General features: G+C 40.8%; 3 protein-coding genes across 3 annotated transcripts in view; 2 read left to right on the top strand and 1 right to left on the bottom strand.

Annotated features, from left to right (window-relative positions):
• The window catches only part of LOC311140296 (NACHT, LRR and PYD domains-containing protein 3-like), a 633,219-nt gene that overhangs the window by 458,533 nt on the left and 154,945 nt on the right, over nt 1-19,741 (bottom strand). The gene's annotated exons all lie outside the window — the stretch shown is intronic.
• Nucleotides 7,162-10,741, top strand: LOC311141454 (NLR family CARD domain-containing protein 3-like). The gene is made up of 5 exons (XM_084176790.1): nt 7,162-7,274; nt 7,554-7,638; nt 7,768-7,996; nt 8,421-10,215; nt 10,479-10,741. The coding sequence occupies exons 1-5, from the start codon at nt 7,207-7,209 to the stop codon at nt 10,666-10,668; spliced, it is 2,367 nt and encodes a 788-aa protein (XP_084032916.1). The 5' UTR covers nt 7,162-7,206; the 3' UTR covers nt 10,669-10,741.
• LOC311150689 (stonustoxin subunit beta-like) lies at nt 13,473-17,317 on the top strand (the record flags this gene model as incomplete). The annotated part of the gene is made up of 4 exons (XM_084188199.1): nt 13,473-13,480; nt 13,585-13,758; nt 15,612-15,658; nt 16,046-17,317. 4 exons carry the CDS (start codon nt 13,473-13,475, stop codon nt 16,600-16,602), a joined length of 786 nt encoding a protein of 261 aa, XP_084044325.1. The 3' UTR covers nt 16,603-17,317.

Here is a 19,741-nt window from a genome sequence, read left to right as displayed (position 1 = left end):
CATCTTTTTAAAACAAAAATATCTTCCACTTTGACATTACAATTTAATCTGACTTTGTAACACAATAAAATATGAAGAAATCCAAGGGGTCTGAATACTTTAGCAAGACACAGTAGTTTAAAACAAATACAGTATTTGAGAGGAGAAGAAGGCGTCAGACCGACGTGAGACAAGGTGCAACCAAAAATCATAAAACCCCTTGTAAGGAATAGGTCCACAACTTGCTCACGATTAAATATTGAATTATTTATTTGCAATTTCTGCTTAAAAACTTTACTTTACTTTTTATGTTTTCTTGCTAGTCTTACAGTGGCAAGACAAGGGACAATGACTGGATCAAGGCCGAGGACTGGGTTTCTCCAGTTTAATCTATACTTTACGCACAAATGTATTGCTCACCCTCCCTTCACATTTATCACAGTCAATCGTGAATGATATGGTAAATTCTTCATGATTTACCGGTGAAACGTTCCTGGAGCATATGCATGCCAACCAATGTCCCCTCTAAGCTGTGCACTTCCTCCAGGACTGCCGCACAGAAGAAATGCCTTGTGTTGTTAACATGTTAGTTTTTTATATATAAATAAATGTGGGACACAAAAAAAGTCAGTGTAGAACACCGTTGCCCATCATGCATTGCTCTAATAACTTTCAAAAGGTTGTTCTGAAGTTTGCCCCCAGAAAATGTATTTTCCTATGAATTAAGACACATGAAAATGTGTGTATTTTCATATGAATTAAGACACACAAAAACTCACAAAAACACACAAAATCTGCTAAAATACTTTTTGTACATATTTGCACGAATTGAGTGTGAGATTGTGTTGCAACACACATATCGGCTACTGTAGGGTATCCTGTATCATAGAAATCAAAAGCTACTTCCTCCACGACTGCTGTGCAGAAGAAATGCCTTGTGTTGTTAACGTGTTTGTTTTATATATATATATATATACATATAGGCTACTGTAGGGTATCCTGTATCATAGAAATCAAAAGCTACTTCCTCCACGACTGCTGTGCAGAAGAAATGCCTTGTGTTGTTAACATGTTTGTTTTATATATATATATATATACATATAGGCTACTGTAGGGTATCCTGTATCATAGAAATCAAAAGCTACTTCCTCCACGACTGCTGCGCAGAAGAAATGCCTTGTGTTGTTAACATGTTTGTTTTATATATATATATATATACATATAGGCTACTGTAGGGTATCCTGTATCATAGAAATCAAAAGATACTTACTCCAGGACTGCTGCGCAGAAGAAATGCCATGCTGCACAGAGACGCAAGAGATTGAACTTCACTGCGTTTGCCCCATTCGTTTGCACTATATTACAGATCAACCTTTTTTCTGTGATCGAATCAACATTATATCTGCCCTTTTTTAAAGCAACAAACCAAAACAAATATAACTTTGTAAGACTGAGTGTGTGATTTAGTTGTAGGCAGAGCCAGAGCGCAACGGAGTAGAATTCTATTGGCGGGATCAGCTCAGATCGGAGCACATTTGTCGACATTCTTTTCTAGCGAGTTATTATCCCCGTTATAGATAAGTACAGGTCGGCAATGAGGAGTTACTGCTCCCTACAAGAGCACAAAACGTCTAGGCTACATTTCAAGCTGTCTTTGAAAAGCCAGTCAGGGAAAAAGCTTATGTCTTAATTAAAGGGGCAGTGTTGTATTTTGAGACATTGTCTAATTCTCTGTCTGGTAATAATAATTAATTGTATTTTGTAAAGTGGTTTCTTGCATCATACAACACAAAACAATGCAATTTACAATCAGCTATTTGGCCCATGGAGTTACAGACCAAGTAAGAAATAATTAATTTCAAGCCCTTCATAATGTGAAAACGTTTTTAAAAGGTCAGAGAGATGCTTCCAAGTCAATCTAATGGGATGAATGTTCAACCCCATTTAAATCACCATAAGGTCTATATAGTACCTTTAAGTTAAGACCTCACAGATCTGTTCATGGCAAAGCAGTTCATTTAATGATGTTAATTGATTCTTAAAGAATATAACTTATAAATCATGAGCCTCATCTTGAGGAGTCACCTGTGACAGTATTCATAAAGAGTAGGAGTACTGATCTGGGATCAGTTTAGCCTTTTAGATCATAATGAAACAGATTAAATGGACAGGGGGGACCTGATCCTAGATCAGCACTCCTCCTCTGGGAAACTGCATGTATGAAACCGAACACATAGTCGTAGTCTAGTTACAGCAGGTGGTTACTGCCATCTAGTGGAAGATACCAATAAAACACTTTATTATCAGGATAGGGAGATGGCTGAGCTGAAACTGAAAGTACAGGATCCATTTGGAGATGACAGAGCAGAAAACACTATATGGAGAGAACTGAATAATAAAGTAAGTATTTCTGAACAATAATCTGAACAATAATCTATTCTAATGGACAGAGTAAGAGAATGAATACCTGGAATGAGATATAAGGTAGACTATTATACATGTTATTTAGATTGTCATTATGGAGACACCTATTTTACAACCCTTATTCCATGAAACATATTAACGCTGTAGAACTGATGCACATCAAGAAATAAGGTGACAAATCACAGGAAAACTACTTTAGGCGGTCTAGAGCACGTTAGATACATTCTGTCGGAGGTGGTTTAAACTGCATTCTAATGTCGACTTTGCTTATGGAAAACCATATCATGCCAAGGTTTTTACACATGCTCAGGTCTTGTGTTTCATTCTTGGGTTTTGTTATCAGCAAAACGTCTGGTGAAGATGGTGCAGGAGCTTTTCAATGATATGGTTTGATGTTTATCTCAGGGTTTCTCAATCCTTTTGTTCTTGCCCAGGACTTACACACCTGATTCAACTAATCATCAAATATTTTAAGACAGTTTATTTGAGGACTGTTAACAATTATTATAGGCCTACAGTAAATCGTTTTTTGGAGAGAAAAAAACACAACTAAACCTGGTTTCGAGTAAATTATAAGTTTAGCTAAAATAATTTAAGAGATGTCTTGAAGAAGGACTATAAAAAAAATTGAAGCAAGCTTTGGCACAATGTCAGGAGTTACTGCAATCACATGCAACTGACTGTTAGTGCCACCCTCTGGTTACTATTGGTATATAAACGGGTGAGGCCATGACTGCAGTTGAAACTGAAAATAACAAAGTATCTGTACAGGGGCCATTTTGAGATGACAGAGCAGCTCATAGTTTAATCTCTAAACTGCAACGCAGTTTGAAAGTAAAGTGAGTATTTCAGGTTAATAATCTAGAATAAAGGGAACATTTGGAATTCACCAAACTAGTGTTGGAGTGCTGCTGGGCCATTCCTACCATGCAGAGCCTTTTCTGGCCCCAGGAAATATCACTTCTTCTTTAGTGTAAAATGTGTATTCCAAAAGGCTTTAAATATAAAGTCAGGTGTCCTTTACCTGAAACTGGAGGCGAAAGAAACGCACACCTGTTTAGGAGAGGTGCTGGCTAGCAGAGTAGCACACCTGTTTAGGAGAGGTGCTGGCTAGCAGAGTAGAACACCTGTTTAGGAGAGGTGCTGGCTAACAGAGGAGAACACCTGTTTAGGAGAGGTGCTGGGTAGCAGAGTAGAACACCTGTTTAGGAGAGGTGCTGGCTAACAGAGTAGAACACCTGTTTAGGAGAGGTGCTGGGTAACAGAGGAGAACACCTGTTTAGGAGAGGTGCTGGGTAGCAGAGGAGAACACTTGTTTAGGAGAGGTGCTGGCTAACAGAGTAGAACACCTGTTTAGGAGAGGTGCTGGCTAACAGAGTAGAACACCTGTTTAGGAGAGGTGCTGGTAACAGAGTAGAACACCTGTTTAGGAGAGGTGCTGGCTAGCAGAGTAGAACACCTGTTTAGGAGAGGTGCTGGGTAACAGAGTAGAACACCTGTTTAGGAGAGGTGCTGGCTAACAGAGGAGAACACCTGTTTAGGAGAGGTGCTGGGTAACAGAGTAGAACACCTGTTTAGGAGAGGTGCTGGCTAGCAGAGGAGAACACCTGTTTAGGAGAGGTGCTGGCTAGCAGAGTAGAACACCTGTTTAGGAGAGGTGCTGGCTAACAGAGTAGAACACCTGTTTAGGAGAGGTGCTGGGTAACAGAGGAGAACACCTGTTTAGGAGAGGTGCTGGCTAACAGAGTAGAACACCTGTTTAGGAGAGGTGCTGGGTAACAGAGGAGAACACTTGTAAAATAAAAGGAGAGCCTTAAACTCTATGATCTCAGATGAAATAATGTAATAACCTGATAACCAACGTTTCAACAGACAGCAGTCGTCATCATTTACCTTAAAAATACCAAAATATGGATCCTGAAAGGGAATTTTATGCATTTTTGTCAGAAGATGTAAGTCTATTGTAGTGTCGAGTCAAATATTGCTAATAATGCTGTAACAAAGGAGTCCGCTTATACTGAACTTTGATCATAAGTTTTATTCATATCACAAGATTTCAGCATAAGTGTACAGATGTATATATCATCCGGAGAGCAGTGTTTCCCAAATTGCAATGTCTGCTCTAACGTTTTTTGTCTCTAGCCTATACTTATAAGATATACAAAAATATGGGTGGCTCTCTCTACTGTCCAATCACCTGTCTCCAACCAACAGGTGTGTCACTACAAAATGGCTCCCTTTCTGCTAAATAAACATCCTCTCAGGTTCCACTTAAAACCTTATCAAAGTCATAATTCTTCATATACTACAGTATTTGGCCCCAGGTGTTTTTTATCAACTTCCACAAGAAATATAAGCTATAAAATAACAAAATGTTGAACTATTTCTTCATTGTTTCTTCAAAGTCTCTTTCATCAATAACGCTTTTCATGATTTTTGTATTCATTATTATTTAATTTAAAATGTTCTGTGTGTCCGTAATATCACTTTACACCCTGTTAGTTTGTTGTAAATCCTAGAGCAACAAGACTCGTGAGAGTCTCAGCCTTCAACAGATGGGTCATGTTAGTGTGTAGCCCAAACCGTTCGGACGCTACAGACAGACGTTGGCAGAAGAGACTGTACCGACTTCAGACGAGTCTCAGCTAACAATAGAGTGGTATCATAATAGTTTGTTGGCCAAACCGTTCGGACGCTACAGTCGGTTTTGTGAGAAGACCAATTTTCGGGATGTCTCATGGTCTGACAAACACCTCTCTAGCTCTGCCCTCTTTCACCACAGATGCGTATCAGATGGGTGATATTAGAGGATGTGGTGCATTGAGATGCAGCCCATGCAAAAAAACAGACATCTCTTGCTTAAATAGATGGATTTTGATGAGGATTTATTTCTTATGTTAACTACTTTAGGCTCTCTAGAGCACGTTAGATACATTCTGTCGGAGGTGGTTTAAACTGCATTCTAATGTCGACTTTGCTTATGGAAAACCATATCATGCGAAGGTTTTTACACATGCTCAGTTCTTGGGTCTCGAGTGGAAATTTTGAAAATGGAAGTTATGGAACTCCATCATGTGCTTCTGTTATGAGGAAAACTCCACAATGAAACAGACATTAAATGTGGAGAATGATAGATCTGTTGGCCATCAAGTAGCATATTCATTGTTATGCCTGTCTAGGCTACTGTAGCCTGCCATTTTATACTATAAATATGTTGAAATGACTGGAGTCGTTGCAAATCATTTTGTGCCACTTGTGTAGCCAACCTGGAGCTGGCAAACAGATGTAATAAATAGCCTTTAACTTCAGTTTATTGTTGTTGTAGCCTTGTGTTATTATGTAATTAATAATGGCCGTGTTTAGTTAATTCAATTGGAAGTTATCAAGTGTCACCATGGTCACAGTTCTATCTCAATTGCTGATCAGATTTTAGAATGCATTAGATTGAAGGTAACAGTCAGCCAGATTAGGCTACAGGTAAAAAAATAACCTGGCTGTTGTTGACAAGCACAGGCCTATTCAGTTCATATCCATATTATTAATATTTGATTCATTGATTGAAATTACGACCCCATCCTCAGTAGCCTATTCCAGCAGGCTACTGGGCAACAGAAGCACTTCCTACCTCAACATCGTCTTGCTATTCATGTTAAATAAATGAATCTGTCAATTTCAACTAAGCAAGCTGCTAAATCATTCAGCTTACATCTTGCCTACATCTTGCCCAGGCTACTGGAGGCTATCTGAAATAAGATGTTGGCCTATCAGGGGCTATGATTTGGCCTAGTTTTCAGGCCTTGTTGGTGGGTTTTGAGGTGTCATTGGGCTCGAAAAAGTAATTGCATTAAATAACCTGACTGTTTGGATGTGTCTGTTAGTTAATGTTTTATTTCTGAGAGATCATGAATAAAAGAGAACAATGGATATTCAATAATTAGTTGTCACTGTGTTCACCACAACCAACATGCTGCATCTCTGTTTAGGGGTCAGTGGTCTAAAATGAGTCTTTCTGGGGAGAGAGAGGAGGTGGGCCCTGCCTCTAAAATGAGTCTCTCTGGGGAGAGAGAGGAGGGGGGCCCTGCCTCTAAAATGAGTCAATCTGGGGAGAGAGAGGAGGGGGGCCCTGCCTCTAAAATGAGTCTCTCTGGGGAACATGACACCAAAACTAAGAGGTGAGCTGAAAATATTGTTTAAGAATTTATATTAGAAAATGCTATATAGGAGAAAAGAAAATCACATTTGTGATTTTTCATCAGAAATGATTACTAATAGGTACCTTCAATGTAACTATTGTAGATTTTAGATGTGATTTAAAACCATTGTTTAGCTGGAATGTAATGTTCGTATCCTGTATATTTGACTGTGATACGTGGTTATCTCACCTAGCTACCTTAAGATGAATGCATTTACAGATGCCATATCTTAATTTGACCCAGTTTCTCACAGCAGGAACATAATCCTGCAGCAATAGCAAATGTGTATTTTTCGGTGGATTATAATTAAGGGATATTTTCTGTAGGGGTTCATACATTTTTCATCAGGGAAAATCAAGTCTGACATTTTAAAGTGGAAATTACACACTTTAGACACCTTTATAAAGCCTTGTAGTGGTTTAATAATTTCTTTAAACAATAAAAGCTAATTGACCAACATTTCTGAAAATGGATATATAGCGTTTTGGAATGAAACTCTTCTTTCCCCATCTGAGCTCAGAGTAGATGAGAGATGTAATATTTGTCTCTGTTGTGTTGAAGTCCAATCAAGCAGGAGAGACCAGCCTCCCCTGTACCCAGCTGTGTGTCCATGAAGAGTGACAAGTCTATGAATCCTCCTATATCCTTCAGAGAGGGAGACTTTTCTACTGAACAAAGGTAAGAAGAACTCATGGGTCATGGTCAGTGAGTTAAACAACACTGTCTCTAGTCATTTCTCCTCTCCCATTTTCCCATTTATTTTTGTTGTTTTCATAATCCATAGGCTAAACCTTTTTTCCATTTTCATAGTCCTGAAACAATATTAAACTAACACAACATTCCCTCCCTGTGTGTGTGTGTGTGTGTGTGTGTGTGTGTGTGTGTGTGTGTGTGTGTGTGTGTGTGTGTGTGTGCACTCCCTGGATGAGGAGATCTAATCTGATGTTTTGTCCACAGAAACCAACAGGAGAGATCAGAGTCAGAGATTCTCAGTGGTCAGTTTTCCCAGAGTCATCAAACAGACCTGGCCTCCATATTCAGTGTATGTGGTCCTGTTATGTACATTTGTTTTTGTTTACCTCAAGTAAAGTTGATCTGTCAATCATTCATTCATGTGTTAATGAGAAAGCATTTCTTCTCTTGCTTAACTTATTTACTTTATTTATTTCAGTTGCTTGAAGAGAATATTATGACATTTGTGAAGAACGAGCTGAAGATGTTCAAGAGGATTCTTAGTCCAGAACTCCCAGAAGGATTTGAGAGTCAGAAGCAGGATGAGGAAGTGGTGGATGCTGAAGATGAGAAGCAGGAGAGCAGTGCCAGAGAGGGGGCTCTGAAGATCACACTGCACGTCCTGAGGAAAATGAACCAGAAGGAGCTTGCTGACACACTGGAGAAAAGTAAGAGCTGTCTGCCTCATGTTGAATGCTGTTTTAGAACATTTAAAAGCTGTAGCTAAAGTACAGCTAAAGTAGCTGTGTAACTCAATGATATTGTAGCAGCCTTAACACAACACCTAGTGACCTCATCAAGTAGCAGAAGAATGTGTTGTGTTGTGTGAGAGAGAGAGAGAGAGAGAGAGAGAGAGAGAGAGAGAGAGAGAGAGAGAGAGAGAGAGAGAGAGAGAGAGAGAGAGAGAGAGAGAGAGAGAGAGATCATAATAATGTAATCAGTCACACCAGTCTGTAATGCATTATGAAAACATGTATACAGTCAGTTAAGCAAAAAAAATATTATAATTTAAAATGTCATAACAGTCCTAGAATACTGTAGGCTTTAAAACATACGTAATATTAATATCCTCTGTGTTATTTCTTCATTCAGATGAGCTTGCTGTGATTTGCCAACGTGAACTCAAATCTAATCTAAAGAAGAAGTTTCAATGTGTATTTGAGGGGATCGCTAAACAAGGAAACCCAACACTTCTCAATAAGATCTACACAGAGCTCTACATCACAGAGGGTGGAACAGGAGAGGTCAATAATGAACATGAGCTGAGACCGATTGAGACAACAACCAGGAAACAAGCAAGACCAGAGACTGCAGTCAAATGTAACGAAATCTTCAAACCCTTAACTGGACAAGACAAACTCATCAGAACTGTGCTGACAAAGGGATTCGCTGGCATTGGAAAAACAGTCTCTGTGCAGAAGTTCATTCTGGACTGGGCTGAAGGAAAAGCAAATCAGGATGTCCAATTTGTATTTTCATTCCCTTTTCGGGAGCTGAATTTGATGAACAGGGAAAAAAACACTTTCATTGAACTTCTCAATCACTTCTCAATGGAAACCAAAGAATCAAGAATCTCCAACTACGACAAGTACAAAGTTCTGTTCATCTTTGATGGTCTGGATGAGTGCCGACTGCCCCTAGACTTCCAGAAGAACAAGATATGTTGTGACGTCACAGAGTCAACCTCAGTGGATGTTCTGCTGACAAATCTCATCAAGGGAGATCTGCTTCCCTCTGCTATCCTCTGGGTAACTACCCGACCTGCAGCAGCCAATAAGATCCCTTCAGGGTGTGTTGACCAGGTGACAGAGGTACGAGGGTTCAATGACCCACAGAAGGAGGAGTACTTCAGGAAGACATTCAGTAATCAGGACCTGGCCAGCAGAATCATCTCACACATAAAGACATCAAGGAGCCTCCACATCATGTGCCACATTCCAGTCTTCTGTTGGATTTCTGCAATAGTCCTTGAACCCATGCTGAAACATAAGAGAGAAGAGATGCCCAAGACTCTGACTGAGATGTACTCACACCTTGTGGAGTTTCATACAAAACAGAAGAATGAAAAGTATATTGGGAAAGAAGAGACAGGTCCACACTGGAATAAAGAGAGCATTCTGTCACTGGGAAAACTGGCTTTTCAACAGCTTGTGAATGGCAATCTGATTTTTTATGAAAAAGACCTGAAAGATGCTGGCATTGATGTCAATGAAGCCTCAGTGTACTCAGGATTGTGCACACAGCTCTTTAAAGAGGAATGTGGGCTGTACCAGGACAAGGTGTACTGCTTCGTGCATCTGAGCATTCAGGAGTTTCTGGCTGCTGTATATGTGTTCCTCTCATTCATCAACAACAATGAGAATCTAATGGATGAACCTCAATCAACGGCCAGCAACTTTTCTTCGCTGTTCAGAGACTACAAGCCTGAAGTTACTGTCTACAAGAGTGCTGTGGATAAAGCCTTACAAAGTCAGACGGGAAACCTGGACCTGTTCCTCCGCTTCCTTCTGGGCCTCTCACTGGAGTCCAATCAGAAGCACTTACGAGGTCTACTGGCAAAGACAAGAAGCAGCTCACAGAGCCATGAAGAAACAGTCAACTACATCAAGGAGAAGATCAGGGAGAATCCCTCTACAGAGAGGTGCATCAATCTGTTCCACTGTCTGAATGAACTGAATGACCATTCTCTAGTGGAGGAGATCCAAAGCTACCTGAGATCTGGAAGTCTCTCAGAAGACAAACTGTCACCTGCACAGTGGTCAGCTCTGGTCTTTGTGTTGCTGACTTCAGAAAAGGAGCTGGATGTGTTTGACCTGAAGAAATACTCCAGATCAGAGGAAGGTCTTCTGAGGCTGCTGCCAGTGGTCAAAGCCTCCAGAGCTGCTCTGTGAGTACATAAAATGACATTTAAGTACTAATCATCAGGAAGAAATATTCAGTTTAGAGAAATATATGTATTATTGAAAAACATATTGAATCAATGCATTGATGTTCACATTAGTATAACAATATGACCATACAATTCTAGGAGACGGAAGATGAATCTATATGTTGTTTGAGAGAATAAACCAAATGCATCTGCCATTGTCCTTCTACACTACTGGTTAAATTAACAGTGTGTTTGTGAAATTATGATGATCTCTCTGTCAGGCTGTCAGGCTGTGGAGTCACAGAGGAAGGCTGTGCTTCTCTGGTCTCAGCTCTGAAGTCAAACCCCTCACACCTGAGAGAGCTGGATCTGAGTAACAATGACCTGAAGGATTCAGGAGTGAAGCTGCTCTCTGCTGGACTGGGGAATCCCCACTGTAAACTGGAGACTCTGAGGTCAGTATTCCTGTAGTTGGTCAACAAGTGATAACTGTTCACCAGATCCACATGTGTTTACCTGGCACACATAGTCCACACCATATGTGTTTGGACAGTGAAGTTTACAGTTTTAAATTTGGCGCTATGCTCCAGCATTTTGGATTTGAGATAGTAAGTTTCATATTAGGAGACAGTATATAATGTCACCTTTTATTTGAGGATATTTTCATACATATCTGTGTTACTGTTTAGAAATGAAAGCACTTTATGTATCTAGTTCTCCCATTTGAAAAAGTCGTAATAATTTGGACATATTAACTTATATTGTATTAAAGTAGTCATAAGTTTAGTATTTGGTCCCATATTCCTTACCTGCAGTGATTACATCAAGCTTGTGATTCTACAAACTTGTTGAATGCATTTGCAGTTTGTCTTGGTTGTGTTTTGGATGATGTTTTTCCTAATATAAACTGAATGGTGAATAATGTCCTGTCATTTTGGAGTCACTTCTTTTGTATTGTAAGTAAGAATAGAAGATGTTTCTGGACACTTTTACGTTCATGTGGACGCTACCATGATTATGAATAATCATGAATGAATCGTGAGTGATGATGAATGAGAAAGTTATAGAGGAACAAGGATCATACCCAATCTGTTATTGGTAATGGTGAGAGGTTAGCATGTTTTGTTGTAACCTCTGTAACTTTCTCACTCATTATTATTCATGATTCATTCATGATTTTACTTAATCATGGCATCATCAGGATTCCTTTAGTAGTGTTTAGAAACCTGTTATCTACTCACTTAGACAGAAATTTACTCCAGTCATCATCCACCATTCAGTTACTATTGGGCAAAACATAACCCAAAACACAACCAAAACGAACTGTAAATGCAACCAATGAGTTTAGAACAAAATACTAAACTTTGAACTACTTTAATACACTATTAGTGAATTGGTCAGAATACTTATGACTTCTTCAAATGGGGGGACTAGATACATAAAGTGCTTCATTTCTAAACAGTGAAACAGATATGTATTAAAATACCCTCAAATAAAAGGTGACATTATATACTGTCACCTCATATCAAACATTTGATCTCAAATCCAAAATGCTGGAGTATAGAGCCAAATGTAAAATGTTAGTTTCACTGTCAAAATAGATATGGTCTGGACTGTATACTCAATACAATCTAAATCTGATACCTCACTGTCTGTCTTTTGACTGATACTGCTTTTTAAACTGCTCTGGTCAGTCTACTCAAATATTTGTAACATGCATTTTTTTATCTGCAGGCAATACTTTCATAATTTGTTTGTCATTTATAATAATGAAACATCCATTTATGAATAGATATGGCAGGTTTCAGGACACATTTAATCAGTGCATTGATGTTCACATTAGTATAACAATATGACCATACAATTCTAGGAGACGGAAGATGAATCTATATGTTGTTTGAGAGAATAAACCAAATGCATCTGCCATTGTCCTTCTACACTACTGGTTAAATTAACAGTGTGTTTGTGAAATCATGATGATCTCTCTGTCAGGCTGTCAGGCTGTGGAGTCACAGAGGAAGGCTGTGCTTCTCTGGTCTCAGCTCTGAAGTCAAACCCCTCACACCTGAGAGAGCTGGATCTGAGTAACAATGACCTGAAGGATTCAGGAGTGAAGCTGCTCTCTGCTGGACTGGGGAATCCCCACTGTAAACTGGAGACTCTGAGGTCAGTATTCCTGTAGTTGGTCAACAAGTGACAACTGTTCACCAGATCCACATGTGTTTACCAGGCACACATAGTCCACACCATATGTGTTTGGACAGTGAAGCTTACAGTTTTAAATTTGAGATAGAATGTTTCATATTAGGCAACAGTACAGAATGTCACCTTTTATTTAAAGGTATTCATATATATATATATTTTACCGTTTAGAAATGAAAGCACTTTATGTATCTAGTTCTCCCATTTGAAAAAGTTGTAATAATTTGGACATATTCACTTATAATGTATTAAAGTAGTCATAAGTTTAGTATTTGGTCCCATATTCCTTACCCACAGTGATTACATCAAGCTTGTGATTCTACAAACTTGTTGAATGCATTTGCAGTTTGTCTTGGTTGTGTTTTGGATGATGTTTTTCCCAATAGAAACTGAATGGTGAATACTGTCCTGTCATTTTGGAGTCACTTCTTTTGTATTGTCAGTAAGAATAGAAGATGTTTCTGAACACTTCTACATTCATGTGGATGCTACCATGATTATGAATAATCATGAATGAATCGTGAATGATGATGAATGAGAAAATTACAGAGGAACAAGGATCATACCCCCTCTGTTATTGGTAATGGTGAGAGGTTAGCATGTTTTGTTGTAGCCTCTGTAACTCTCTCACTCATTATTATTCATGATTCATTCATGATATTTCTTAATCATAGCATCATCAGGATTAATTCAGTAGTGTTTAGAAACATGTTATCTACTCACAGAAAAAAAGTGCTTTAATTTCTAAACGGTGAAACAGATATGTATTAAAATACCCTCAAATAAAAGGTGACATTATATACTGTCACCTCATATGAAACATTTGATCTCAAATCCAAAATGCTGGAGTACAGAGCCACATTTAAAATGTTATCTTCACTGTCAAAATAGATATGGTGTGGACTGTATACTCAATACAATCTAAATCTGATACCTCACTGTCTGTCTTTTGACTGATATTGCTTTTTAAACTGCTCTGGTCAGTCTACTCAAATATTTGTACTATACATGTTTCTCTCTACAAGCAATATTATGATAATTTCTAATAATGATACATTCATTTATGAATAGAGATGTCAGGGTACAGGACACTGATATATCTGAATATGTTGAAAAAATATACTGCCACTATTTTCACCACCAAAGAATAGCAGTGTGATTTTAATATGATTTGACTCTTTGCAGGCTGTCAGGCTGTCTAGTCACAGAGGAAGGCTGTGCTTCTCTGGACTCAGCTCTGAAGTCAAACCCCTCACACCTGAGAGAGCTGGATCTGAGCTACAATCACCCAGGAGACTCAGGAGTCAGACTGCTCTCTGCTGGACTGGAGGATCCACACTGCAGACTGGAGAAACTCAAGTATGTAGAGGGTTTATGTCAATGTTCATATCAGACATGTTGGAGTTATCAGGCTAGTTAAGACAAACATTCTGACCACCACTTGGACTAAGTTATATAAAGACTGTGTGTGTGTGTATGTGTGTGTGGGTACAGTTTGTGTGTGTGTCCAGTGTGTCCTGTGTGTGTCCAGTGTGTTTGTGTGTGTTTGTGTGTGCACGTGTATCAGTACACACACTGGACACACACACACTCACACTGGACAAACACACACAAACACACTGGACACACACACACATTGGACACAAATACACACACACACACACTGGACACCCTGGACATACACACACACACACACACACACACACAAACACACAAACTGGACACACACACACACACACACACTCACACTGGACAAACACACACACACACTGGACACACACACAAACACACTGGACACACACACAAACACACTGGACACAAACACACACACACACTCACACATTGGACACACACTGGACACACACACATACTGGACTCACACACACACTGGACACATACACACACACATACTGGACTCACACACACACACACACACACACACACACAAACACACTGGACACACACACACACTTGACAGACAAACACACACACACTGAACACACACACAAACACACTGGACACACACACAAACACACTGGACACACACACACTCACTCACTCACACTGGACACACACACACACACACACACACTCACACTGGACACACACACACATTGGACACACACTGGACACACACACACATACTGGACTCACAAACACACTGGACACACACACATACTGGACTCACACACACACACACACACACACACAAACACACTGGACACACACACACACACACACACACACATTGGACACACACAAACACACTGGACACACACACACACACATTTGACACACACTGGACACACACACATACTGGACTCACACACACACACACACACACTGGACACAAACACACACACACTGGACACCCTGGAGACACACACACACACACACACACACACACGCTGAACACACACACACACACTGGACACACACACACACAATAACACTGGATACACACACAAACACACTAGACACACACACACACACACACTCACACTGGACACACACACACACACACTTGACAGACAAACACACACACAAACTGAACACACACACTGGACCCACACACGCACACTCTGGACACAGACACACACACACACTGGACACACACACACACACACACACTAGACACACACACATATACACACTGGGCACACACAAAGATGACACAAACTGAACACACACACACAAACACACACACTCTGGGCACACACACACACACTGGACACACACACACACGACACACACACACTGGACACACACACACATACACACTGGGCACACACAAAGAGGACACACACACAAACTGAACACACACAGACAAACACACACACACACTGGACACACACACACACACACTGGACACACACACACACTGGACACACACAAACTGGACACACACACACACAAACAGGACACACACACACTGGACACACACACATACCACACACACACTGGAGACACACACACACACACACACACATACACACAGACACACACACACTGGACACACACATTCTTACCACCGCTTGTACAAAGTTATATGCTGAATGTGTCTGTGAGTGTGTGTGTGTGTGTGTGTGTGTGTGTGTGTGTGTGTGTGTGTGTGTGTGTGTGTGTGTGTGTGTGTGTGTGTGTGTGTGTGTGTGTGTGTGTGTGTGAGAGTATCCCTCAATGACTGTCTGTTCTTCTGCTTACCGCTACAGTGTGGAACATTGTGGAGAGAACACAATGAAACCTGGACTTAGAAAATGTGAGTGTTGACTGCTGTGAAGAATATGACTAAGAATAAGTCTTAATTCAAGTGAAGTCAAAGTCAAAGACCACCATCATTACTTACTTGGTCATATTAAATATCAGCTGTAGTTCTACAGAAGCACAAATCAGGGACACCAAAGTTTACAAAGAGTTGCGTTGACAATGTGTGTGTCTGTGTATGTGTGTGTATAATTAATGGGAATAAGTGTGTTTTATATTACCATACAGTATAACATATGATCATTGAACAAGTCTCAAGTTACCTTAACTTCTCCTTTTGATACCTAGAAACATCTACATTAAATGAATTAGTGAAAAGTGAGTTAACATTCTAATGTGAATGATGATGATTTCTAATATTGTGTCTGGTTTCATCCATCAGATGTCTGTGATCTCACACTGGACCCAAACACATTTTACAGACACCTCTCTCTGTCTGAGGAGAACAGAAAGGTGTCACATAGGGGAGGGTACCAGCCGTATCCTGATCACCCAGAGAGATTTGAGGACTGTGGACAGGTGCTGTGTAGAGAGGGTCTGACTGGGCGCTGTTACTGGGAGGTAGAGTGGAGTGGGCACAGGGTTGATATAGGAGTGACATATAAAGGAATCCGCAGGAGAGAAGTGGGTAGTGACTGTTGGCTTGGATGTAATGACAAGTCCTGGAGTCTGATCTGCTCTGACAACAGTTACTCTGCCTGTCACAATAAGAAGTCCACTACCATAGACGTCCCCTCCTCCAGCTCCCACAGAGTAGGAGTGTATCTGGACTGGCCAGCCGGCACTCTGTCCTTCTACAGAGTCTCCTCTGACACACTGACCCACCTGTACACATTCCACTCCACATTCACTGAGTCCCTCTATCCAGGGTTTCATCTTTGGTATGATGGCGCCTCAGTTTCCCTGTGTCAGGTGGTCTCTGTGTCAAACACAACATGATGTTTCACTCTGATCATGGTCATGTTCAGTAAGACACACTGGAGCAACAATGTTGAATATCTCTCTAGTGTGTAAACATATATTGTAAATATTCATGAATACACACTTTTATTTTTTATTTATTTATTTCACCTTTATTTAACCAGGTAAGCCAGTTGAGAACAAGTTCTCATTTACAACTGCAACCTGGCCAAGATAAAGCAAAGCAGTACGATAAAAACAACAACACAGAGTTACATATGGGGTAAAACAAAACATAAAGTCAAAAAATACAACAGAAAATATATATACAGTGTGTGCAAATGTAGTAAGTTATGGAGGTAAGGCAATAAATAGGCTATAGTGCAAAATAGTTACAATTTCGTATTAACACTGGAGTGATAGAATGTGCAGAAGATGATGTGCAAATAGAGATACTGGGGTGCAAATGAGCAAAATAAATAACAATATGGGGATGAGGTAGTTGGGTGGGCTAATTTCAGATGGTCTGTGTACAGGTGCAGTGATCGGTAAGGTGCTCTGACAACTGATGCTTAAAGTTAGTGAGGTAGATAAGAGTCTCCAGCTTCAGAGATTTATGCAGTTCGTTCCAGTCATTGGCAGCAGAGCACTGGAAGGAATAGCGGCCAAAGGAGGTGTTGGCTTTGGGGATGACCAGTGAGATATACCTGCTGGAGCGCAGACTACGGGTGGGTGTTGCTATGGTGACCAGTGAGCTAAGATAAGACAGGGATTTGCCTAGCAGTGATTTATAGATGGCCTGGAGCCAGTGGGTTTGACGACGAATATGTAGTGAGGGCCATTGAAGTTGACAGACATTGTCAACTAGAGTCATTCATTAATAGAATGAATCACCACACTGTGTTGTAAAAACTGGTTTCATTTAGAAATCATTGATCTTGTTGTTATTGGGCTTCTTGGAGTTTGTAAATATTGTTGTCTGTATAATGTTTATTTGTCAAAATCTTGACACAACAATCTTGTTTCTGTATGAACTCAATTCCACTGAATGAAATGTACATGTGACATATGTGACTAATAAAGGTTCATCAAACAGATGAAAGAAGAGGTTGAAATGTTGTAATATTGATCAGAATATGGCAGTACAGGAAATGGAATACAGTACTAGGGGTTGTGTTCAGTACATAGAAATGGGTCTTATTCAGGTGAAGAGGAAGGCTTTATGTCACATGTCTCTCCCTCTCCCCCTCTCTGGCGCTAGACGTCACCGGTCTACTAACCACCGGTCCTGGCAACCCATCATTAGACTCACCTGGCAACCTTCATTACTCACACCTGTTCCTCAACATTACACACACCTGGCAACCTACAATACTCACACCTGCTCCTCAACATTAGAACCACCTGGCAACCTTCATTACTCACACCTGCTCCTCAACATTACACACACCTGGCAACCTTCATTACTCACACCTGCTCCTCAACATTACACACACCTGGCAACCTTCATTACACACACCTGGTCCTCAACATTACACCTGCTCCTCAACATTACACCTACCTGGCAACCTTCATTACTCACACCTGCTCCTCAACATTACACAAACCTGGCAACCTTCATTACTCACACCTGCTCCTCAACATTACACACACCTGGCAACCTTCATTACTCACACCTGCTCCTCAACATTACACACACCTGGCAACCTTCATTACTCACACCTGCTCCTCAACATTAGACACACCTGGCAAACTTCATTACTCACACCTGCTCCTCAACATCTCCTCTCTGATGACTTCCCCTTTATCCAGCCCTCTGTTGGACAGGACTCCACCACTCAACACACCCTGGAACTCTTCTGAACACTGTCACGGTTTCGGCCGAGGCTGCTCCTCCTCCTTGTTCGGGCAGGCTTCGGCGGTCGTCGTCTCCGGAGTACTAGCTGCCACCGTTCTTTGTTTTCGATGTTTGTTTGGTTTGGTCTGTTTGGTACACCTGTTCATGTTTAGTGTTGATTACGTGTCCTATAAGTTCTTGTTGTTTCTGTCATGTGTGTCCGGTGTGTTGTGTGTAAGTGTTTCACCGGTCAACAGGAGCTGTGATTTGATTCTCTCCATTTTGTTTATTGAGAGTGTCCGCACTTGTGTGCGCATTAGTTTGTACTTTGTGGTTTACACAGTGTGCATAATTTTCACTTGCCTCCGGCTCGTTTGTTAGCCGTTTGTTTTTTCGTGTCTTTACTAAAGACTTTTTGACGAAGCCTCTGTGTCCTCCGCTTGATTCCCACACCACATCCACGCTCGGACTGACAAACGCTAAGAAGACAAACTGACTTAAGCAATAAGGCCCTAGGGGGTGTGGTATATGGTCAACATACCACGGCTAAGGGCTGTTCTTATGCACGACACAACGCGGATATTGGCAATATACCACAAACCCCCGAGGTGACTTATTGCTATTATAAACTGGTTACCAACGTAATTGGAGCAGTGAAAATAAATGTTTTGTCATACCCGTGGTATGATTGGCTTTCAGCCAATCAGCATTCAGGGCTCGAACCACCCAGTTTATAATGAAGCATATAACACTCGTCAGCCCATCCCTCTGTGCTGGCACAGATCTACTCCTTACAGGAATCCTCTCAGGATGCCTCACCCTTGACCCTTGACCCATCCTCCTCTACTCTCTTCACTGCCTCAGCATACGACACCTTCTGCACTACTCTGACTCTGGCCACCTCAACCTGCCTCTATCGCACCGGACACTTCTGATCCCCAGCAACATGGGCACGCCTACAATTGACACACACAACGTTATCCACCAAACTACACAATCCTCTGTCCCACGCCCTCCTGCACACTTCCCACGTCTTGGAATCTCCCTCCTACACCCTGCTGTGACATGCCCATAACCGTTGCACCTGAAACAGGGCAGTGGATTCGGCACAAAAGCTCTAACAGGATAACTTCTATATCCTAACATGACTTTGTCGGGTAAATACTCTGACTAAAAACTCAAAAGGACTGACAGTGACTCCTCTGTTTCACCACGCTCACCACCGGGTCTGCGTCCCACCAAACGGCAGGCAATACAAACACCAGGAATCTTCAACTTCAATTGCTCCACTTCCACTCTTAACACTACCCCAGAAATCACTCCTTTCAATGGTGTCCTGTT

The sequence above is a fragment of the Coregonus lavaretus genome (genome assembly GCF_964263955.1).
Source record: "Coregonus lavaretus genome assembly, chromosome: 2".
Taxonomy (NCBI): Eukaryota; Metazoa; Chordata; class Actinopteri; order Salmoniformes; family Salmonidae; genus Coregonus; species Coregonus lavaretus.
Note: the sequence above shows the minus strand (reverse complement) of the source record. Positions and strands in the feature narration are given on the sequence as shown.